The sequence below is a fragment of the Coturnix japonica genome, chromosome 2 (assembly GCF_001577835.2).
Source record: "Coturnix japonica isolate 7356 chromosome 2, Coturnix japonica 2.1, whole genome shotgun sequence".
Lineage (NCBI taxonomy): Eukaryota > Metazoa > Chordata > Aves > Galliformes > Phasianidae > Coturnix > Coturnix japonica.
This window is the reverse complement of record NC_029517.1, coordinates 93,967,617-93,990,221: the sequence shown is the minus strand read 5'-3', so window position 1 is coordinate 93,990,221 and position 22,605 is coordinate 93,967,617. Positions and strand designations below refer to the sequence as shown.

At 40.6% G+C, this 22,605-nt stretch overlaps 1 protein-coding gene across 3 annotated transcripts in view; it reads left to right on the top strand.

Annotated features, from left to right (window-relative positions):
- The first annotated feature begins 524 nt into the window (after positions 1-524).
- SS18 (SS18 subunit of BAF chromatin remodeling complex) overlaps positions 525-22,605 on the top strand; it is a 40,766-nt gene continuing 18,685 nt past the window's right edge. For 2 of the 3 annotated variants that reach the window (XM_015855469.2, XM_015855467.2), the window contains exons 1-5: positions 525-678; positions 3,847-3,923; positions 5,049-5,133; positions 17,932-18,085; positions 22,018-22,239. In XM_015855469.2, coding sequence (XP_015710955.1) covers positions 610-678; positions 3,847-3,923; positions 5,049-5,133; positions 17,932-18,085; positions 22,018-22,239 — 607 coding nt within the window. In that variant the 5' untranslated portion in view covers positions 525-609. The remainder of the gene's footprint in view (positions 679-3,846; positions 3,924-5,048; positions 5,134-17,931; positions 18,086-22,017; positions 22,240-22,605) is intronic. The other variant, XM_015855468.2, reaches the window with a different exon arrangement.

Genomic DNA, 22,605 nt, shown 5'->3' with positions numbered 1-22,605 from the left:
CCCATAGAAGCTGTGGTGCCCCATCCCTGGAGGTGCTCAAGGCCAGGTTGGATGGGGCCCTGGGCAGCTGAGCTGCTGGGGGGCAGCCCTGCCCATGGCACGGGGTGGGACTGGGTGGGCTGTGAGGTCCCTTCCAACCCTGTTAATTAACAAATCTCATCAGTTTAATCAAAGCTGCTGTGACTGCGTTCACTCAAAGCGCAGGGAATGGTAACCATGAGTCACCGTGATGTCTATCAACTTCAGCATAACAGGTTTCTGTCCGGCGCTGAGCAGAGCGGGGTCGGAATGAACCAACGCCGCGATACACAGAGGGGTGGCTGAGGAGGTCGGCATGGCGCAGGGCGGCTGTATTCAAACGGCGCAACGAGCTCTTGATGCCGCTTCTTTGCCTAGCCTTGCAAAAAAGCCTTGTCCCCCTCATGGTTACCTTCTTGCTGCTGAAAAGCGAGGAGGAGCTCGCGGCCCAACTTCGGTTCCCCGGCGGGAGCAGGATGGGCCGTCCCGCTGTGCGGGCTCCCCGCCCTCTCGCAGCTCTGTTCCCGGATCGCGGGTTGTGCGTGAGCGGGCGGGTGGGCGCGGGCTGGGCCCTGCTGTGGCCTGTACGACATGTCGGTGGCGTTCGCGGCCCCCCGGCAGCGGGGGAAGGGCGAGATCACGCCGGCCGCCATCCAGAAGGTGAGGGAGGGCTCGGGGCTTCGCGCCGTGACGGGACGGCGGGGTGGAGCGGAGCGAGGCTGAGGCCTTGGTGCGATGGAGGGCTGCGGGCCTGCAAGCGCTGTGCGAGGCCGTCATGGAAAACAGAGCCGGGCCCTGCGTAACTGTGGGCTCGGCCTACGTGGGGAGAGTGCTGGGGCCGCTGAGAAACATGGCCCTCTCCAGCTCTGCTCCTCTCCTAAAGCTTAAAGGGAAGCGGTATGGCTGGCGGCCGTGACAGGGCTGCGGAGAGAGGGAAGCGTGCCTGTGGTGTGTATGTACTAACACTGAGTATTCCGTGTTGGTGGGGGTGAGGGAGTTCAGTGCTGTGCTTTGGAGCTTAACCGTAGGCCCTCGCTCTTTTCCATGAGAGGCCCTCTCAATTCTTGCTCTGGGATCTCTCCCACTCAATGATGGCAGGCTCCTTGTGTGGGAGCTCGTCGGATACAATCAGCTTGTGGCTTAAGAAAGAACGTGGGTGTCAGCAGGGAGGGTTTTGCAGTTCAGGGCGTTACAGAAGGTATGGGACTTCAGTGGAACCTTGCACAGTACCACAACAGTCTGTGCTTCACAAATGAAGGTGGGAAATGCATATCCACCAGGTAGAAAGCTGCCTTCAGGTCACTTACTTAAGTGTGAGAATGTAGATAATTAGGTTTTTCTTGTGCTGTAGTCAAGCTAGTAATTTGATGTTAGTGTACTGGCAGAACTCTGCTATAGCTAAAGCTGGAGAATCTTTGTAACTGGCACATGTAAGTTGTCAGGAGTCTTGAAGGTGCCTTCATCCAGCCAGTAACTAGGCTGTCTTGTGATGGCAGGTGTCTGTAACTTCTTCAAAGAACTGGTTTTCCATCAGCAGTAGCTTGATAAAAAACATATAAAACAGTGCTTTCAGTCCTGTCAGGCATACAACTGTATTCCTTCTTGTTTGTTTTTCTCTGCTTTTCTCCTAGCTTTATTTCTTTATTTTCCCTAAAGATGTCCAGCCTGTATGGCCACAGTGGAGAGAACAACCATCTCGCTGGCAGTTCTGATTTCTATCTGTATTGTAGAATGGCTTAGATCGGAAGGGACTTCAAAGCCCACCCAGTCCCACCATGTACTGTGGGCACCCAGTAGCTCAGCTGCCCAGGCCCCCATCCAGACTGGCCTTGAGCACCTTCAGTTATGGGGCCCCACAGCTTCTCTCTCTGGGCAGCTTGTTCAGCACATCACCACTCCAGGTGCTAACATGCTTTAAGTAAATGCTGCCTTTCTCTAGATGCTTGGAGACTTTTTGAGGAGGTCCTTCATTCAAGGCTTCCCTTACAAGTACTCTGTGTACTGTATAAATTATACTAATTGCTTTTTCTCCGTTCTCTTTTTCTGTTGAATTTGGCCACTGGGTTTCCTTAACACTTGATGTTAGCACATATGAAGTGTGCCAGTGTAGGAGTGTGTCCGGGATCCTCTTAGGAGTTTGCAGATGTAGTTCTGCATAGTGTCAGGAGTTCAGAAACTTGGAATATTGTGGTTCTGTCTGTGGTTCCTGCTTACGGGTGATGTTTCCAGGTCTAGCAATTTCAGGAAAGATCTGTTTCTCACTGATTGTTCTCCTGTATTTTGGTGAATTGCTAGTTTGAGTTTAGGGAAGACTCAACTCTTTGCTTTATTCTTATCTGGATGTAAATCCTGAGTGGACTGCATAAGGTTCTAAGGCTTATGACCTTTGTAGTAGAGGTGGATTAGTCAAAAGGATTAACAAAGAAGTTGTCTTTTTTTTCTGGTAGAATTTGCTAAAGTTGGATCCCCAGGGAAATGGAAGTGATGTAATTATAGTGCTTGTGCTTCCCTTGTAGAATCATAAACTTGGCTAATCTCAGCCACATTCTGATTTGTGATGTTTTGATTCGGTGTTCAGAAGATGGGAAGAGCCTCAAAGATGATTAAGTTCGTATTAGTTTTGTGAAATTCAGTAGCTGAGTGTCACGTCCATATTGTAAGGGGAGAGAAGAAGTGACCAGATTTGCAGATCTAGGATGTGACACTTGATAGGCTGCAAGGATCTGAACTAGTTTTCCACTGGGGAAACCAAGAAATTGATGTAAGATTTTCCACTTAGCTGAGCAGGCTTGGATAACTTGGTTGGTAGCTCAGATTTGCCTTGGTTTTACTGAACTTCTGCCTGATCAGAGTGCAGATGAGTGGTTAAGACAGAGATATGAGCATGAGGATGTGCAAGTTTGGGAAACTTTCTTCACTAGGAGAGTGGTTAGGCCCTGGAACAGGCTGCCCAGGGAGGTTGTGGATGCCCCGTCCTTGGAGGTGTTCAAGACCAGGTTGGACGGGGCCCTGGGCAACCTGATCTAGTAAATGTGTATGTTTGGTGGCCCTGCCAGGCAGGGGGGTTGGAACTACATGATCCTTGAGGTCCCTTCCAACCCGGGTCATTCTGTGATTCTGTGAAACTAGGCTGTTTATTTTTTCCTGCTTGTTAGCATAGAACATCTTTATTTCATGTACTTCCTGCAGAAGGCTGTGAGACCTGCAGTTTCCCATGGTTTTAGAACTTTATTTTCCCCAGAAAAGTAATTAGTATGTGTTCATATTCCCAAACGCTTCTGAAATATTGTCTATTGTGCTGGTTAAACCACGCTTTAAGAGCGTGTAATTATACAGAACATTTGTAATGTAAATCTGGCTTTACTTTTCAAGGCATTTCCTTGAAACAATCTTGTATGTTAAGCTCAGTTTCTATCAGTTAACCATTACAGTGCCTTTTATTATTGGATTGTGGGCTTCAGAGGGAGAAGGAAGATTTATGCCCCAAGTCTTCAAGTTTGTTCTTTGGTTGAGATTACATAAAAACTCAGAAAACTTCCCATGAACTTCTTGTAGTTAGAATGTAAGTACTTAAATAGGGAACATCATAAATGTATTTATAATAATGACTTAAAACCCTCGTACTGGAACCTATAAAACTAAGGAGGAAGAGCGAAAGATGTAAGTAACTGGTTAAAGAAGGGCTTTCTGGAATACTAATTTTGTTTAAATTTTGTTAATTTTCTTTATTTTAAAAAAGAAATCAAACTTTTAAGAGTACAACTTACCTTCAGTTATTTTTTCCCGTAAAGAATGTTACACTTACCTCAGATTTCTTTATTCTTTCAGATGCTGGATGAAAATAACCATCTTATTCAGTGTATAATGGACTACCAAAACAAAGGGAAGACATCTGAATGCTCTCAGTAAGACATTAATCCAAATCTACTGTGGACTGGGTGGATTTCCATCTAGATCAGTTGTTGATTTATTTAGCTCACTTTGAAGGAGGACCACGCTGAGAACAGTAGAAAAATATTGCTGCAAATAATGCAGTTAATTTTTTTCTTTGCTGTGTAAATATCACTTCCATCACTGAAACATTGCAACTTGAGTAGTACAAGTTGATAGCATAATGACAGAAAAATGGGGACTGTGTAACTGAGAGATCTACCTCTGTGTTGTAATTACAGTTTGCAAAGGAGGTAGTTTCCTTCTTAGACCTTTCGAAACGATGTAATATTTCTGCTGTTTATCACTTGCCTGAGAACAAACAGACTCCACCTTAAGTTTGGCTTGCCAGAATATACCATGTAAACTTGTTGTCTAATGGAGTTTCTGGAGGGTGAGACAGCTGTGGACCTGGACAGATATTCCTCCATGTGATGACAGATGGGTTATCACAATGTGGCTGTTGAGGCCCTTTCTAAGAGGCTGGTAATGTGGGAGGAAAGCTGGAATGATGAATGGTAGGTATTTTTGTTTCAGGGGATTACTTCTATTGATATGAGTAGAGTTACTATATTAAGCTGTATGCAAGCCTGTAGTTACTCTGCTCCTGCTTACAGGCTTGTTCTTTTGACTCTGGGCTGGATGTGGATACTCTGGAATTTAGTTCTGCAGCAGAAAAAAAGTTGAACAGTGAATATCCAGGTCTCGGTCCTGATGGAATGTTTACGCTGTCCTTGGTCATGATTCATTTCGATATGATACCTCACATCTAGGGACATTAGGGAAAGAGAGCTCTTTTTATAGTGTTTCTGTTGGAAATGACATCATACAGACACGTACTCTAAATGCCTGCTTGTGACTTTGTTTAGGGTAGGAAGTGAAACAGTTGAGGTCACCATGTTTTAGGTTTAATTTGCAATACAGAAACTGTAGAGGGCAAGCAAGCCAGATCTGGCAGAAAAATTGGGAAAGGTTGGCCAGTAGGGAGATGTGAGGAAAGCACGTAGAATTCTTAAGAACAGTACTCTTGTAAGTTGTTGGAAGTTGTTTCTTGACACACTGTGACTTAAGGCCTCTTTTTCCTTTGTTCATTTTGGTAGATACCAGCAGATGCTACACACAAACTTGGTTTATCTAGCTACTATAGCTGACTCCAACCAGAACATGCAGTCTCTGCTACCAGCAGTAAGTACAAACTAGCATAACACTGAGGAAATAGGTGTAATAATTTGGATTCACGGGGAGGGGGAGATGATTGAAAAACTGTCCAAACGGTCTGCAATTTACTATGCAGTGAATACAAGATGGAATGTCTCTTCATGTCATATAAGTCTCATTAGCTCACTGCTTATGTTATGCTCACAATCCGAGTTATTTAATTGAAGGCTTATATTCTGGGATTAAGCATGTTGTGCATGCAGGATGTCTGGCTTGGCTTGCAGATGACTTAGATTTTTCTCAACTAAGAAGTCTCCTGGTGTGGCTCTTGGTCAGCTCTTACAACAGTAGTCTCTTTTTCCCCTTACATCAGGGAAAAGTGAGGTGTTTAGTTTTGTTTTACTTCTTGTTTTTTGCTGGAATATCATCCATTCTTCAGCTTTCATGGAATGGGGTTGGGTAAATATCAGCTTTGAGGTACTTTAGGTGGGTCTCTTAAATTCTTTTCTTCTCTCCTTTATCGTAAAGCAACCTCTATGCATTGTGGATAGTGCTAATGAACAAGAAATAAGGTTGCGTGGGTTTATCTTGAAACACTGCATATCTTTGGCATTGAAGCATTTGTTGGGATAATACTTGCTTCTTTTTAAAAAATAATCTGTATTTTCTCTGTATCACCGAACTTTTTATTTCAAAAGACACCACCAATTTTTCCACTATTTTTTCTGTTTGTGGAGTGGCAAGGAAAGATACAATGAGCATTAAAGTAACTTGCTATCTGACTGTGGTTATGTGTTAATCAGAAAGCTCTGGGAGTTCACTGCGAGTAACACAAGGAAGTTATTTTGTTTTTTAGTCATAAGACTTTTCTTGAATTAATATAGTCTTGATTCATTTCTGTAATATGAAGCTAAAAAGAATGTCTATAAAACAGCCATTCCTAGATACTAGTTCTTACCAACTGAAATTGAATTACTTTTTCTTTGGTCTCTGGAGAAGTGTTCTCCAATCATTGCTACTAGCGAAGCATCTTTTCAAGTTGGTACCTAGAGGACTATAGAAACGGTGCTTCATTATGTCCAACCTGTTGTGCCTGTGGAGGCTTCTCTTTATAAATCCAAGCTTGTAGCTGTGGGGGGAAGGGAAGGAAACCTTTAAGAGGGCTGTGTATGTTACTCAGCTAATATGTTCTTGGAGGCTTAATTCATATCCTGGTTCTGATGACAAGTGGAAATGAATTTGACCTTATTCTAGTCCCTGGTGCACAGCCCTGTTCTTAGAGTTGAATGTGGTGACATTCCCTTCTTAAGAAAAAAGTGAGGGTAAGGCCATGAAAGGTTTTTGCAGACCAGGACTGAAGTGCGTTTCTGCTCCTCAGTGTAAGGAATATTTTTCAGCAATGACAAAATAGTATAGCATTTTTTCTGCTTTGAATAACTGGACAGGGAATACAAAGTAATACACAATTAAACTTAGATGTTCAGTCTTAGTAAAGCATAGATGCTTTCACCTACTAAGTAAAATTGTTGAAGAATTGCTTGAAATGAAGTAACTTAATCAGATAAGAACAACTTTTTTGTTGAAGGTTTTGGAAAAAATTGTTCTTTAATCTATCTTCCCAATGAGGTTTAGCCAGGAGGATTTGGGAACGTGTGAGTTACTGCTTTTTTACTGTAAGATAAACTTCTTCAAGCTTGCTTCATTTAGTTTTTCACTTAAGACCTAAGGAAGCTGATGAAGTGTTACGTTTCAGTTCACCACACTTCTGTGGCAGCATTCGAACAGTCTTAGTAAAATTCAAGTTTTGTGGCTGACACCAATGAAATATGAAGCAAGATAATGTGTGTGAACACCTCCTTTTCTCTTTTAAGTAGTAGAATATAAAAATGTCACAGTATTGCTGTTGCAGTAGCTTCTCGTATAATTTAAGAGGGCTTAAGAGTTGTAGTAGACGAAGTAAACATTGGAGGCTGTGAGTGAAGAGAGCTGGAAAGATGTTCTGATATTGTAATAAAGTTCTTGTTTCAGTTGTATATTGTAATATTCAACATTTATGATGCGTGTCTCCAGTTACAAGAGAGCTGCCTGCACATTGGAATACAAAGGAAGCATGAGGTTAATCTTGAGTTGACCAGCCACGGCAGTGTCAATAGCAGCATTGCTCAGGGTAGCGTCTTCTGAACAGGATGGGAGTGGTGGCTAAGTCTGCAGTTGATGCAACTTTTTGTTGCATCTTACTAAGTTTACAGGTGCTTTCCTTCGACAGCAGTGGAAAATCTGTTTGTCATCACCATATTGGGTAAGCTTCCCAACAAGAGCTTGTCTTGTGTTCTTTGCTATACAGATGTATTTGGTTTCTTTTGGTCTATTTTCAAGGGAAGTAACACCAAAATATTGGTGTCCTTGAACAGTAGATGCAATTAAAGGTCATTACTGGGACTTCCAGCCCTCCCCCTGATATAGTAGGTGCAAGGAAATTTGAAGCTATGTGATGTCTAGAACTACATCTTGCTCTCTTCAGCCTTTGTTTTAGTTCTTAGGATTTCTTGAGATAATGGCATTAAAAGGTTATTACCAACTGCTGAATCATAGAATTACCCAGGTTGGAAAAAGACCTTGAAGATCATCAAGTCCAACCGCAGCTTAACCAGAACCCTAACTCTAAAAACCCTACACTAAATCATATCCCTGAGCACCACATCCAAACGGCTCTTAAACACAACCAGGGATGGCGATTCAACCATCTCCTCGGGGAGCCTACTCCAGTACCTAACTACCCTTTCTGTAAAGAATGAAATTAGACTTATTTGTTCAGGCCTTTTTCCTCTCCTGTCCCACTGCTTCTTACTGGAAATTCATGAGAGAGCCACTCATGATAACTTTTCTGAAAGAAACAAGAGGAGAAGGTCAGTCCTACACGTGTACACATTAGTGGTTTTTATAACTGCAGATAGAGAGGTCTACAATAATTATTAGATAGGGGACTTTCTGTCTTTTTAAACTCAGAAGTTTCTCATTGTTTCTCTTACACAGCGCACAGAGCTCTTGATGTCTGTGTGCACTTCAGGATTGTGATGAAAATGAAGGCTAATAATTTGTACTTTGTTACTAAAGTGAGTTAACTCTGCTAGCAAACTAAATTCTAAATGTGAAGGAAACACAGTGCTCGAGTTACAGGAAAATGTATGCGTCTTGTTACATTTTTTTTCTTGATATCATAATATTGAAAAGTTCATTAATAAAATTAATAAAGTCATTTTTTTTTCTTGCTTGAGAAATTTATCTCATAAATAAAGCTGCCTCTAGGATTTGTGTGATTCTTCCATCCGTCTTTCACAATGTAGTTCCCCTCTTGCCGCAGTCCAAATCATTGTTTTTACTAAATAGTTCTAAGATAAATTGGTGATCTAACAACTTTAGTAACTTAAAGTAACATTTGCAAGTACAACTCAAGTTCCCAAGGGTGAAAGGAATACTAAACGCATGTGACTTGTGACAAGTTATACACTAAATGTTTGAGGCAGTCTCTATTGTATGATAGTGGAAAATCTGTTAGTGCTATTTTCTTTCCTCACGTTCACAACTGGCATCAGTCTTTGAAATTTGGGCCTAATTCTTCACATAGAGAATGACAGGGTTAAATTATTTTCCAAACAGAAGCTGAAAGCAGTAACGGTATGTTATTCTGGATGAGCATTTCAGAAGTCCACAAATAACTCAAACACAAATAATAATTATGCCCCGTCCTTGGAGGTGTTCAAGACCAGGTTGGATGGGGCCCTGGGTAACCTGATCTAGTAAAGGTGTATGTTTGGTGGCCCTGCCAGGCAGGGGGGCTGGAACTACATGATCCTTGAGGTCCCTTCCAACCCGGGTCATTCTGTGATTCTGTAACTCAGGTTCAACTGTAAATTGAAGTAATAGGCATCAGGGTGTAAAAGAAAGATTCAGTGTTTCCTCTCATGAAGCAAGTGAGCTATTAGTTGTAGGTAAAGCATGAATTTTGGATAAAAATCACTCCTATTAAATGTTTAAAAAAGTAGTTTTCAGAAATACAGTAACTTCTAGAATAGATTTTTGAAAGACAAATCCTAGATAGGGGGTGATGAGCAGAATAGTAACCAAGCTAAAATCTCTGAAAAAAGGAATGGTGTGGCATTCATCATTTTTATATTGTGCAGGTACACTCCAAGGGGGATTTCTGTCAGTGTTTGTGCTCTTTAAAACAAGAAATTTAGATGCTTCTGTTTGGTGTGAAGTTTCACATTAGAGTAACTTAAACAGAAGGACCATTTCCCAGCTGTTCTTTGAACGAGAGGCAACCAGAGCAGCTCTGGCGTAGATAAATTAAGGTTTGTGTTCTGTACAGTTACTAGAAGATTTCAAGACAGTGGAAATCTTGAATTGGAATCTTGAATCTTGAAGGAACGTTGTTCTTTCATCTAAGTCTTTTTGTAACTCTCAGACAAATATTTACTCTGTTTTGTGAGCCAAAAGTGAGAGCGATATGACCCCTTTGATGATGTCTGTAGCTTCTAGTTAGGCTGTCTTTGTAGCTAAGGAACGAGAAATTGAGAGCGTTTAGATTTATTTTGAAGTACCACGATTCTAGTAGTCCTGCATCGTCCCTGTATTTGAATGATTTTGGAGATTAAACACTTTCAGTGGAAGGGTGAAGGAGATTTTTCCAGAAGTGATACAGTATTGTGGGTCTATTAGAGATGAGACGTAATTCTTTTTTGCTGTCAATAGCCTAGTTCTTAAGCATGACTGTAACAACCAGCTGTAAACACAGTGTGCTGTGATCTAGCTGTATGAGCCCTTACAAGAGAGATCTGCATCCATTAATTGACTTGGTTCTGTGGCCAGCACATGAGTATCTGTTTCCATTTTCTTTGTGTGAGGTTTTGGATGTTTTTACCCCTGCACGAGCACTGATTGCCTACGTGTTCATCATATGTAAAAACATGCTTGCGGGATATTAGGCGAAAAAATACGTTTTAAAAATAATCAGATTTTATTCTATTTGTTTCACTCTAGTGCGTGGAAGAATACAATTAAGAAACTTCTCTTCATGAGGAGGAAGTCTTGTAATGTGATCAGTATTACAAGCTTGTTAGAAAACATAAGGGCCAAAGGGACAAATCCTTATAACATAGGTTTGGTGAGCTGTTCCTCACCTGGTTTGTTTTTTGACTCTCTGTAACAACACCAAATCTGGAAGTTGCTCTGTATCTTTTGGGGCCAGTAAGGTCATCACAGAATCACAGAATTGTAGGGGTTGGAAGGCACCTCTAGAGAGCATCGAGTCCATCCCCCCTGCCAAAGCAGGCTCCCTACACCACGTCACACAGGTAGGCGTCCAGGCGGGTCTTGAATATCTCCAGAGAAGGAGACTCCACCACCTCCCTGGGCAGCCTGTTCCAGTGCTCCGTCACCCTCACCATAAAGAAGTTCTTCCGCACATTCATGTGGAACTTCCTATGCTGTAGTTTCATCCCATTCCCCCTAGTCCTGTCCCCACGCACTAATGAAAAGAGACCAGCCTCACCACTATGGCTCCCACACCTCAGGTATTTATAAACCTGGATCAAGTCCCCTCTCAGCCTTCTTTTCTCAAGGCTAAACAGACCCAGTTCCCTAAGTCTCTCCTCATAGGGGAGATGCTTCATCCTTCTTAAGCAAAAGTGAATTATATATAATGTGTTTCTAAAAGAATTTTCAGATTGTGGATCTCCATCTTATCCACTTTTTCAGGTGGTTTGTTTTACTCCAGAGAGGCTTTTAAATGTTTTAAGTTTGGCTGTTGAACAAGTTTCCCTTTACCTGGTTAAGCTGACACAACCAGTGCTGTACTGTCATCAGATGCAATCCTGCTGCATGATGTTTTACTGTTTTTGTTTGATAAACCTGTCTGGAGAAATCAATGGAATAATTATGGAGAAAGGGGAATATTCTCTTTCTGAATTAGTTCAGGTTAACTGCGGGGCTGTGTAAATGACTGTCAGCAACACTGGTCAGTCAGTATTAGGAAGTGGAGACCAACTGCAGGGAGTGCTGCCAGCACTTAACAGAAATTCTTACTAGAGTGTGGGGTTTTGAGCTGTTACCATGTTACGGGTGGATTCATAGACAACTTGAAACAAGAGGATGGCTGTAACTTTTGCAAACTACTTTGCGTGTATTGCTAATCAAGTGTGTCCACATGGGGAGCTAGTGCACTGTGCACGGAAAACTGCTGACATTGCCTACAACTTCTGTGGCTGATGTAGAAATCACTGAAACACAACGACCAATTTGATTAAGGTTATGTTCTAAAATGTAATTCTTGTGCTTGAAGATGTGATTTACCTCCCTTCAGTACAATATTTGTACAATACATTTCTGTCTCAGCCCCGAACAGTTTGCTGAGAGTGGCACAAAGCACACTGGTAATATCAATGTTATTTGTACAGATGCAAGTCCTTTTGACTGTACAGCTTTGCTGTTTCTTTAATGAAACTTACATCGGGTTCACAGGATTCTTTGTGCTTTAATTGAGTGTTCTTAAAGCCTGCTAGATGAAGTAAAGATGGAATTTTTCCCCTATGTTAATAAACACGGGTGAAACCTGTAAATATTGGTCCGGGTCTTAAAGCATCTTAAAAGCCAAAGAGTTGAAGATTAATGATTATGAAACTGAAATTTCTGATATAAACAGCATTCTATGGGGGAGCTACAGAGCACCTCTTAATTACAGCCTGGTTCCAGTAGCTGAAGGTTCTCTGAGTTAATGCCCATGGTTACTTATTCCTAGTCTGGGTGCTGTTCTCTGAGGCTGGGGCACGTGTTGTGCTATTAGCAACATGATATTAGCAGGCCACAGTACCTCCTGGGGTAGGATATTTTGCTTTGCAGAAAATGGTATTTGAGAGCTGAAAACAAAGATGATCGATTAAATCCCGAGTTAGAGCCCCCCTTAGAATGATTAGAAGACTTTTATGTTGGCGCTGCGTGTAGCTTGTAATTGTTATTCTGAGAGAATTTCAAGAAAATTGAATTTGTGGTAGTGTCCATTAAATATCTATCGCTATGTGTATTGATTAGCAATACTTTGCTTCATCATGTGCTGAGTTGTATTTCCTGACTTGTACGTTTTTACTGCTTTAAGTTTTTTGACTACTGAGTTTGTATTCCATCATTATGATACATAATCAAAACTTTCAACCTACTGTTGGTGGTAAGAAAAATCTGGTATTTTTGGCATAGGGCAGGCAAGAAATGATAGATAAAAGTTCCAGATGTACAATTTTACCATGACACGTTTTTGTTTGATTTCTTGCATTTGATTTAGGATGCTGAGCACATAGAGCAGGTTGAGAGGAGGGCCACTATCATCAGTGGGCTGGAGCACCTCTCCTATGAGGAAAGGTTGAGGGAACTGGGATTGTTTAGCTTGGAGAAGAAAAGGCTCCGGGGAGACCTCATTGTGGCCTTCCAGTACTTGAAGGGAGCATATAAACAGGAAGGGGCATGGCTGTTTACAAGGGTAGATAGTGATATGACAAGGGGGAATGGTTTCAAACTGAGACAGGGGAGGTTTAGGTTGGATATTAGAAGGATGTTTTTTCACACAGAGGGTGGTGACGCCCTGGAACAGGTTGCCCAAGGAGGCTGTGGATGCCCCATCCCTGGAGGCATTCAAGGCCTGACTGGATGGTTGGTGACCGTACACATGGCAGAGGGGTTGAAACCAGATGATCATTGTGGTCCTTTTCTGTGATTCTATGATTTATTTTATTGCCTAAAAGATCATGGTCAATAAAAAGCGGTTTAACTGTTGTTGTGAGTTTTTGCTTTCAAGTAATTTCTAAGATTTGTTTGTTGAAAACTGTCCAGTGTTTATTTTTCTTGTTTCTCTTTTTTAACTTATAATTGTAGGCCAATTTCAGTCTTTCTCTAGTTCAGCTTTCCAGAACTAGACAACATAGTTTAAACTTTCTGTCATGCTCTGATAAATTATAGATGCTTACAGTGGCTGTAAATTGCAATCTGTATTTGGAAACATGACCCAAAAATCAGTGTTTAGCAAGTGAAGCTGTGTTTAATGCTTATCTTATTTCTAATTTTCTAATTTACTTCTTACTGATAGTAACACATTTAACATTTTCTACTTCATAATTGGAATAAAATTAGGGGAGGCTTTAATTTTCATTCCTTTCTGTTGCTTATTCAGAAGAATGAAGAAAGTAGCCTTTCCTTTGGTACTTCCAACCTAACGACACATGGATGTGCTCTTACCAAGTGACTGAACGTATAGAGTTCAAGTTGAGTCACTTTGCTTTCACAGTTTTCTTTGTTTGTTTTCTTATTTTCATTTTTATTCAAGTATTTAGCTTTTGGATATTGTGCTAATTTTGCACTTCAGAAGGTCTTTCTCATGATCACTGCATATTACAGGGACATTCAATTAAAAAAAAAAAAAAAAGGCTAAGTGACCCAGGTTTACTTCCTTTTAATTAAAGATGATTTAAAGGAAGTGTTATTACCTCTCAAAGCATGGAAAAACTGTGAGAGAAACAGGGAAACTGCCATTCTAAAATATTTTTTTCTTCTTTTTCCTTCTGTCTGCGGCAAGTGGAGAGATGCTGTAGAGGAATTTCACAGGGGAATAATTATATCTGCTGGAGACACTTCTTTTTAATTGCTATCAGGTTGTGATTGGTTTATGACCCTGACATGAAAGCTAACAACACCCTTTAAAAATATTATATGTAATGTAACTTTGTTTCTATCGCATACATGTATGTGTAATTATCTCCAAATCCTATTTAAACCTTGTTCTGATATCTTGTGTTGTTGAATTCCTCAGGTTTATGTGATTTATATGGTGTCTCATATGTTTAATGTTATTCCTCAATTTATTGACTGTTCTCCTGGGGTTTTCTTTGTTGTTAAAACATAAATTGGATGATCTATTTTTTCTGTAGATCATACATTAAATTGTATTTCTGACACATCCTCTTATGTTCATTTCCTTTCCCTGTAAAAATAAAAATCTGTCGTTTTTGATTTGTTTCAGGTAAAAGAAATTCCAAGTCTTTAATCACTGGTTGCCTGTCTTTGGAGTCCTTTTGCTTTTATAGTATCTCTCTGTGATTGCTTTCTCTGAACCAAACATGTATTATTATCACAAATGCCATGGCATTTTATTTCTAGTGTTTTATACCTGACTTTTGCTAAATCAAGTACTGAAGATGATCAGAGAATAGATCTACATATTTTGAGTGGTTTTAATGGAATTTTTTATCCCTCAAATCTCTCCAGGTAGTTGTCATTTTTTTTTCCTCCATATCAGTTACAGTGTTTGTTCTTTCGAAAGAAAGAATGGTTCAAAATTCAGTGTAATTGTCTTCCTTGTTTTTCCATTTGGATTTCACCTGGCACTATTCTATTTACTCTTTCATCAGTTAATCTTGCAGCATCTTCAAATGCTGGTGTTTAATGTATTTTCAAGAGATTTCTGTATGTTTCTTTATTCTTTGAGCCTTGTGTGTTTTCTTTTTACTTCTCACCGGGTATTTAGAATCATAGAATTACCCAGGTTGGAAAAGACCTTGAAGATCATCAAGTCCAAACGCAGCCTAACCATTTTCTGATCAATGATAGCATATATCCACATACAACATTTAGCCTAAAGGCTTTGTCAAAAAAAAACCCAAAAACTTGTATTAAGAAACTTTTGTTATATATACAACTAAATGGTTTTTATTTAAATTTTTGAAGAATTTGAATAGAGTAAAAAGACATAACTTCCCCGTATTGACAGTTTACTTGCTCATCTCCTCCATTCTTGAAAGTTTGTCATTCTCTGTTTGGTTTCATCAATATACTTGTAGCTTGGAGGGCAAGGTTTACAAATCTGGGAGATTTGTGGTTCCTAGAATCAGTCCTGCTACTTTTTATGCAAAGAGCTTAGTGTTCACTACTTTCTGGTTATCTCATGCAATAGTTTATATTAATGGAAGGTTACACTGGACCTTTCCTTTACATTATTTTCAAGAATCTCAGATGGATTCACACAGGTCTTCAGGCTGTTGGCATACACAGATGTTCCTCTAGATAAATTATGAGAGCTGCACCAAAAGTAATGCCTCTTATTTAATTATGTTGGCTGGTGGCATCAGAAGCAGATATTGGTAATATTGTTGATTGGTAGGGGTTGAACCTTCCCACCAGTCTTCTGTTATGTTTGGCTACGGTATCATTGATGGCTGACAGAATGGTGTATGAAGCAAAAGTGCGTCACTGAATTCCCCAATACAGAAAAAATGGCGCCTGTTGATATTTGTTGATGCTTGCTGAACATTTATGGAGACCAAACAGTGGATGTGAATACAGTGAGGGTGGTGTGTTTAATCAGTGGTGACAGTGACATACAGCCAGACAAAGCATGTTGAGGATGGCCATGCAGAACTGTGACACCATGAAATGAAGAGTGTCTTGATAGATTCATCCACATAAGCTGGTTAATTATGGCCAGGGAACTGTACATGGGGCTGAACATCAACTTCAGTTGGGTGGAAACAACAGTGGCAAAGTTGGAATATTAGGAAGTTTGTGCCATTTGGGTTTCAAGAACACAGGAACAGAAAGAGCATCGTATGCAACTTTGTCAGGACCTATTTAACCAAGGCTGAATATGAATGTTTTCTGGATCACATCATTACCAGTGATGAGTTGTGGTGTCACCACTATAAGCTAGAATCAAAACAGCAGTCCATGGAGTGACGAGATGTGAATTCCCCGCTGAAGAAAAAGGTTGAAGATGCAGCCCAAAGTCTATAAAGTGATGTTCTCTGTCTTCCGGGATAGGAAAGGAGCAATCCTTATAGATTTCTTGGAACTCGAGCAAACCATCAGTTCTGACCTCTCTTAGCTGAAGGCTCAAACCTATAGAGTCAGGCCAGAGAAGAGGACAGCCTTTCTCTTGCAACACAATAACGCCAGGCCCCATGGGCGAGATTTTCCTAGCAACAACACCACTGTAGCAGCTATGAAAGAGTGGGTCACCTCCACTGGTGTAGATTTTTTTAAGCGAGGCATACAGGGTCTTGTTCATCACTGGCAAAAAAGCAGGACTGTTAGTGGTGACTGTTGAAAAACAGTGCTTTGTAGCTGAGAATATGCTCAGTCAAGAATGTTACTGTACTCTTTGTTGTAGTTTCCATGGAAATAAATGAGGCATTACTTTCAGAGCGACCTGTGTACTTACTTGCATTTTTCTTCATCTCCTTCCTTCCTCTTCATCAGAATAGCCTTTCTGTGATCAGTGTTGTTCCTTCCTTTCCTGTCTCCAAGAAGTGAATACGTGTCTCTGTTATCCATGTGTATTAGAGCCATACAAAATCCCATGTTGGAAGGGACCCACAAGGATCACTGAGCCAACTCCTGGCTCCACACAGGACCACCCGAAATTCAAATCATAGTTCTGAAGGTGCTGTCCAAAGGCTTTTTCAACTCCAGCAGCTTATGGCCATGCCCACTGCCATCCAGATGCAGAACCTTTTCCTAACCTCCAACCTGACCCTCGCCCAATGCAGCTCCATACTATTCCCTCCATCCTGTTGCTGTCACCAGAGCACTCCGACTCTTCCTGCTTAATGCTCTTTCTTCAGGTTTTGCCATTTCCAAGGCAAAAAAAAAACAGGTCCTGCTTTACACTCAGGTGTAAAGAGTTGCTCTTTTTACCGTATTATGCTTTGTATCTTCATGAGTAGGTTTAGCAATAAGAGGGGGGCTGTGCTACGTAAGGACTTATTTCTCTCTCTGAGTTCTTCCTGTGGAGAGAATTGTGGAAAAATACACCCATCATTATCTTACAGGATGGAGTTTTGCATGAACTTTTCAGATAGGGTTCTCAAAAGCCAGAGGCCAGTGTTTTCACTGACTCGAATAATTTTTATTCCCCTGGAAGCATTTGGCTAAGGTGCATGAGGAGAATAGTGCAGTCTCACAGGAGATTTTAATAGGAAAACGAAACTGCCTACTGGCAGTTTCTGTGCCTCCTTGCGTTGCCGAGTGTAGAACCTAATAGTAAATTCCCCCTTGTATTTGTTGTTTTTCTTGCTCTCCCTCTTTGAACTCTCAAGGTTATTCAGTTATTTTCCTCACAATTTCATTAGGAAATTTGCCAAAAACATCCTTTCTAGGCAGCTGTCTCTGGACCTTTGGAGGCCAGCACTAATGTGCTTCCAGTCTGTAGGGGGTGTTTGGCACAAAATTATGAACTAGGCCTTCAGTGCTTCAGGGGAGAGAGGAGAAGAGATCTCAAACATTTTACCACACCCAGGTGCAAATTTTTGCTCGTCTATGAGCATTTAGAGGCTTTCATCTCTGGTCGTACCTGCTTTGTCCTGGTGCAAGGTCTGTTAACAACAACAAATTGTTGATAGGAGAGAATTATAACTGGAGAGTTATTTGTCTGTTGAGCAAACGCTGCTTTGAGGGAAAGCTTTGTGTGGGAGGGAGTAATTCTAGCAGTCTTAGGCTGTTCTGATATAATTTTTTAATGAGGCATTGATTTGGTTTTTATTTATTTTAAAGCAATGCCCAAAGGTACCGTGGTGCTGTCCGCTTGCAATACTTCATGTAAAATTGATGGAAATACTAAATGTTTTGCCCAAATTAATACTGAGTTAAACATACCGGAAAAAAGCGAGAAATCCTTTTCAGTGCTTTTTCATACACCGCTTAGCGATATAGGCAACTGCCTTACCATATGTACATATAATATATTTGTCAGCCTAACTGCTTCTCTTGTTTGACTAAACTGTCTCCTTCCAGCCACCCACACAGAATATGCCTATGGGTCCAGGAGGGATGAGTCAGAGCGGCCCCCCTCCGCCCCCGCGCTCGCACAACATGTCTTCAGATGGACTGGTAGGTGGGGGCCCTCCTGCGCCACACATGCAGAACCAGATGAACGGCCAGATGCCTGGTAAGTTTTTCTCCTCTAAGACATTAACACCAGCGTTGCTTAGCAACTGGAACGACATGGGGGCTCAGGGGATACTAGATTGTTGATGACAAAACTGCTTTGAATGCCCCCGAGTACGAGCTCTCTTAGAGTTTGTTAGCTACAGAGCTACGTGACCTGTATTCAGTGTTTATCAGGCTGCCCTTGGGCTTTGATGTAGCTGACACACAGCATTCCTCTGATGAACAGAACTGGCTAAATTTAGTCTGTTTGAAACCATGCAGTACAGCTGGCTTTAGAAGGCTTACTGGGGAAAGGTATTGGCCTGTGGCTGAGTGAATGCAAATCCTTCCATAAAAAGATAATGTGAAATCATCACAACTAAATAATTAGATAATAATAAAATAGATATATTTTACTCACATTCAAAACTCACTCAGTACTTATAAGGGGAAAAAAATAATTAGATCACTTTTGTACAGAAAGTCACCAGTTGCCACTAATCCTCTGTGTTCTTTATTATTGAAGACGTTGAATGGTAAGGGATTTGTAAAGAAACAGCCTCCAGATTATTGTTCTAGGTATAAAATTTAGGTCTTTTTTATGCCATCCTGTTTTGTAATAAAAATACTTGGGAAGTCAAAAACAAAGCAATGAAACAAGATGATAAAATTATACATTGTGCCTACCAGTACTGGCTTTGGGCTAACTATTCCCTTCAGCAGTCAGTTCAGAAAGGAGGGAGCCCTGGAAAAAGCCTGCTTCTTTATAGAGAGGCTGTTTTCCAGAATTTCCACTCATAAAGTCATACTGCCTCTTCGGTGAGAGTTGGCTTTCAACTTAAAATTACATTCCCAGGATTGCTTTTGTTCTGGACCTCTTTTCGTACGAAAGCTCTTCAGGGTATTGATTCTTCCAGGAAAGGAAACTGCTATCAAAGGATCTTTGTATAGTCACCTCTCAGTGGTCACAAGGATAAGCTCCACGACAGTCAACACAGGGAAACTTTAGCTAAAAATATAAAGATAGCTATGGTTTCTAATTTGCATTCAAATCTTGATAAAATGGACCTGATAGTGGTAGCTTTCCAGAAAAGAGTAGCTCAATGGCATCACAAAGCCTTGTGAAATCAGTAAATAATAGAAGATCTAGAGGAGAAGTCAGTTTCATCATACACGTTGATTATTGTTTGTGCTTCAAAGTACAAAAGAACATTATATGCTAGCTCCTTAAGTAGGGCAGAGATATTATGGTTGAGGAGTCTTCTATCCATCTAAGATCCATCAGCTCCCATGGAGAATAGCATTGCTTCTCACAAATCAGTCTCTTTGACCCTCTAGTGTAATCATATTATTGTTATTATAATGATCTTTTCCAAGGAGAAGGATTACTAAGTCACAATGTGAGCATAATGACTTCACTGCAGAGCCACAGGGGAGGAAAGTCACTCCTTAAACACACATATTTTGTAATTAGATAGAATAAGAAAAGAGTGTTTATGAAGATATGTGAAAGGTAAATAGGTTTGTTTGGGTATTCACCTAGACAAATGCTTAAAAACAGTTTCCAGCTAAGCTTCAATTTAGCCTTTCTTCCCAACCTATACCTTTTTTGAATGTCTGTTCCTTCCCATCTGTGTTTAAGGTCGTCTCTGAGGATGTGAAGATAAACAGCTTAGGATGAGGGCATCTCTAATATTGGGAAGGCATGCTAAAATTGCTTCCTAGTTACACTCTGGAGAAGGGGAAAGAGAATCATCTCATTAAGTGGATATCTTAATGTTGTTTTTCCTTTAATGTTTGCTAGTTTGCCTGTGAGTCTTTCTGTATTTTGTAGGCACATATTTGCAATTATTTATTCAATGTATACATTTGCTTTCTCTTCACAGGGCAGTAAGTGTAAAATTACATAAGATGCTTTATGATAGAAGTCAGATACAAAACTTTAGCTGAAGAGATGGTCTGTCCTAAAGGAGTTCAGTGCAAGACATGAGAATCCAGGGTCAAAAATCACAAGTTGACTGGAAGAAATAAAATTTAGGCTTTTAAAATTGCCAGCTAAGGATTTCTGGTAGGCCTCATCTGAGTAAGGGACTAAGTATGGGTGGAAGGGCTGATGGGATGATTAAAAGAGCTCTCTAGTAACAGTGCATGAGCTGCTGAAAAGTTCTGCCACGGACCTTTCCCATTACCTAAAGGGCAAAAGGTGATTTTTCTTACATTTGTGTTCTGGGTAATAAAGAGCCTGAAGTACTGCTGAGACCCTTAATTGCTTCCCCTGACAGATAAGCGTCTGTATCCTCTTACCAGTGAAGACGGTCAAGACAAGCCTTTTTCAGCCTGTAGTGGAATTCGATGCACCTGTACCTGTAACAGATGATCGGTGTTATCTTAAAATACTACTACTACTACTACTACTACTACTACTACTAATAATAATAATAATAATAATAATAATAATAATCTTGTGCAAATAATTGCATTCATTGAATTTGTGATGCAGATTAAGGGTAGTGCATGGATTTGGATAAAAAGGTTTTTGCTGCTGTCAGATTATCTCCCTGATTTCTTCAGCTTTTTTGGCAAGTAGAAAGTTGAAAGATAAGACCAGCTCTGACCTTTGCTTTGGCAGTGGTAGGTGTCCTTCCTGAATAATACGTGCTTGTATGTCTCCAGCAAGTTCTCCCGAATTCTTCTTTGCTTCCTACAAAAATAGTCTCAAATGCACTTACAGCTTAGTCTCAGGATGGAGATGCTGTCTTATTAGCATTTGAGAGTTAACTTCAATTTTAGTTGGGTAAGATACTTACTCCACTAACTTTAGTTTAACACAGAATCTAATATGTAAAGCATTGAAAGCAATTACTTTAATGACAGATAGGCACTTCTTGTCCCATTCATTCATATTCCTCATTTCATGTTCTTCATATTTCATTAAGAAAAATTAACTGTTGTGTCCTTACATGCAGGAGAATCTCCTGAATTATATTGGCAAACTGTATTAAAAAGTTATTTCTCAAATGTGTTCTTATTCTCCATTTTCAAGGTTTTTTCCATACTATTATCTTAGCTTTACCTCTGTCCTTTTCCTCTAGCTCCGTACTAACAAACTTCAGGTTTTGATCTCAGAAATACACGTGCCTGATATTGCCTCTGCCCACTGTTTCTTGAGTGCTTTCTTTTGTTTTGATGCTCCCCTAGATATTAAGTGTAAAATAATTTCCCTGAGGGGCTGGTTTATGTGCTTAACAATTTCTCTCTTTCTGTCCTCCCTGTTCCACTTCTTATATTACTGGTTTTCAAAAGCATATTCCACTGTGTATTTGGTGAGCTCCCTAGTATCTGTTCTAGACAATTTCTTCCTTTACAAAGAAATGTAAAAAAACAAAAAACAAAAAACAAACCAAAACCACTTCCACGCCCTTACTTTCTGACATCAATCCCGAGTCTTCATTTTCTTAGGAAACAAAAAGAGGAAGAAGTCTTCTCACCATCCTGTAATAGCTGCTTGTTGTCACAGCCTGGAGCTTTTTTTCGCCTTAGCTTTACTTCAGCACAATGATCACGTGGTTAGTGATGATCTCCTGCCTCTCTGTGTAGCACAGTCCAGGAGTACTGAATGGACAGTATTGCTAACTGTAGTTCTCTGTCATGGTCATCGTCCTATTTATTGGCTTTCCTGCATTTGTGGTGGATCTGTCTTTGTACAATTCAGCAATCTCTGATTATCTTGTTTTGCAGGAGCGGCAAACCTTTATTACTCTTTTCACTTTCCTTGATAAAATAAGCATGTTTCTTTATTTCAGGAAGATGTCTTGAAAAGAGGATAAACAGCCTTAAACATGTTGTATTTAATAGCTTTTTTTCAGTTTTGTAATTTGGTGTGACTGTATTTGTCTGTTACATAGCCCTTAATATAGAACCCTTTTTCTCCCCCTTCTTTTCTTTTTGAAGGACCTAACCATATGCCTATGCAAGGACCTGGACCTAACCAACTCAATATGACAAACAGTTCCATGAACATGCCTTCAAGTAGCCATGGGTCGATGGGCGGCTATAATCACTCAGTGCCATCCTCACAGAGTATGCCAGTGCAGAATCAGATGACCATGAGCCAGGGACAGCCAATGGGCAACTATGGTCCCAGACCAAACATGAACATGCAACCAAACCAAGGTAAATGAGGTGCTTATTTTCTTCTGCCAAAAATGAAGCTTCTCACTCAGATTTTCTTAACAGAACTCTTCTTGTAGATTTCCTTCCCTAAATGCACGTCCCATGTTTGTAGGGCTCTGCATCTCTATTCTCCAGTGTGCTGATGAATTTTTATGATTGCAGACACTGTTTTCTGGCTTTTTGTGACAAGATCACAGAATCACAGAATCACAGAATTACCCAGGTTGGAAGGGACCTCAAGGATCATGTAGTTCCAACCCCCCTGCCTGGCAGGGCCACCAAACATACACATTTACTAGATCAGGTTGCCCAGGGCCCCGTCCAATCTGGCCTTGAACACCTCCAAGGACGGGGCATCCACAACCT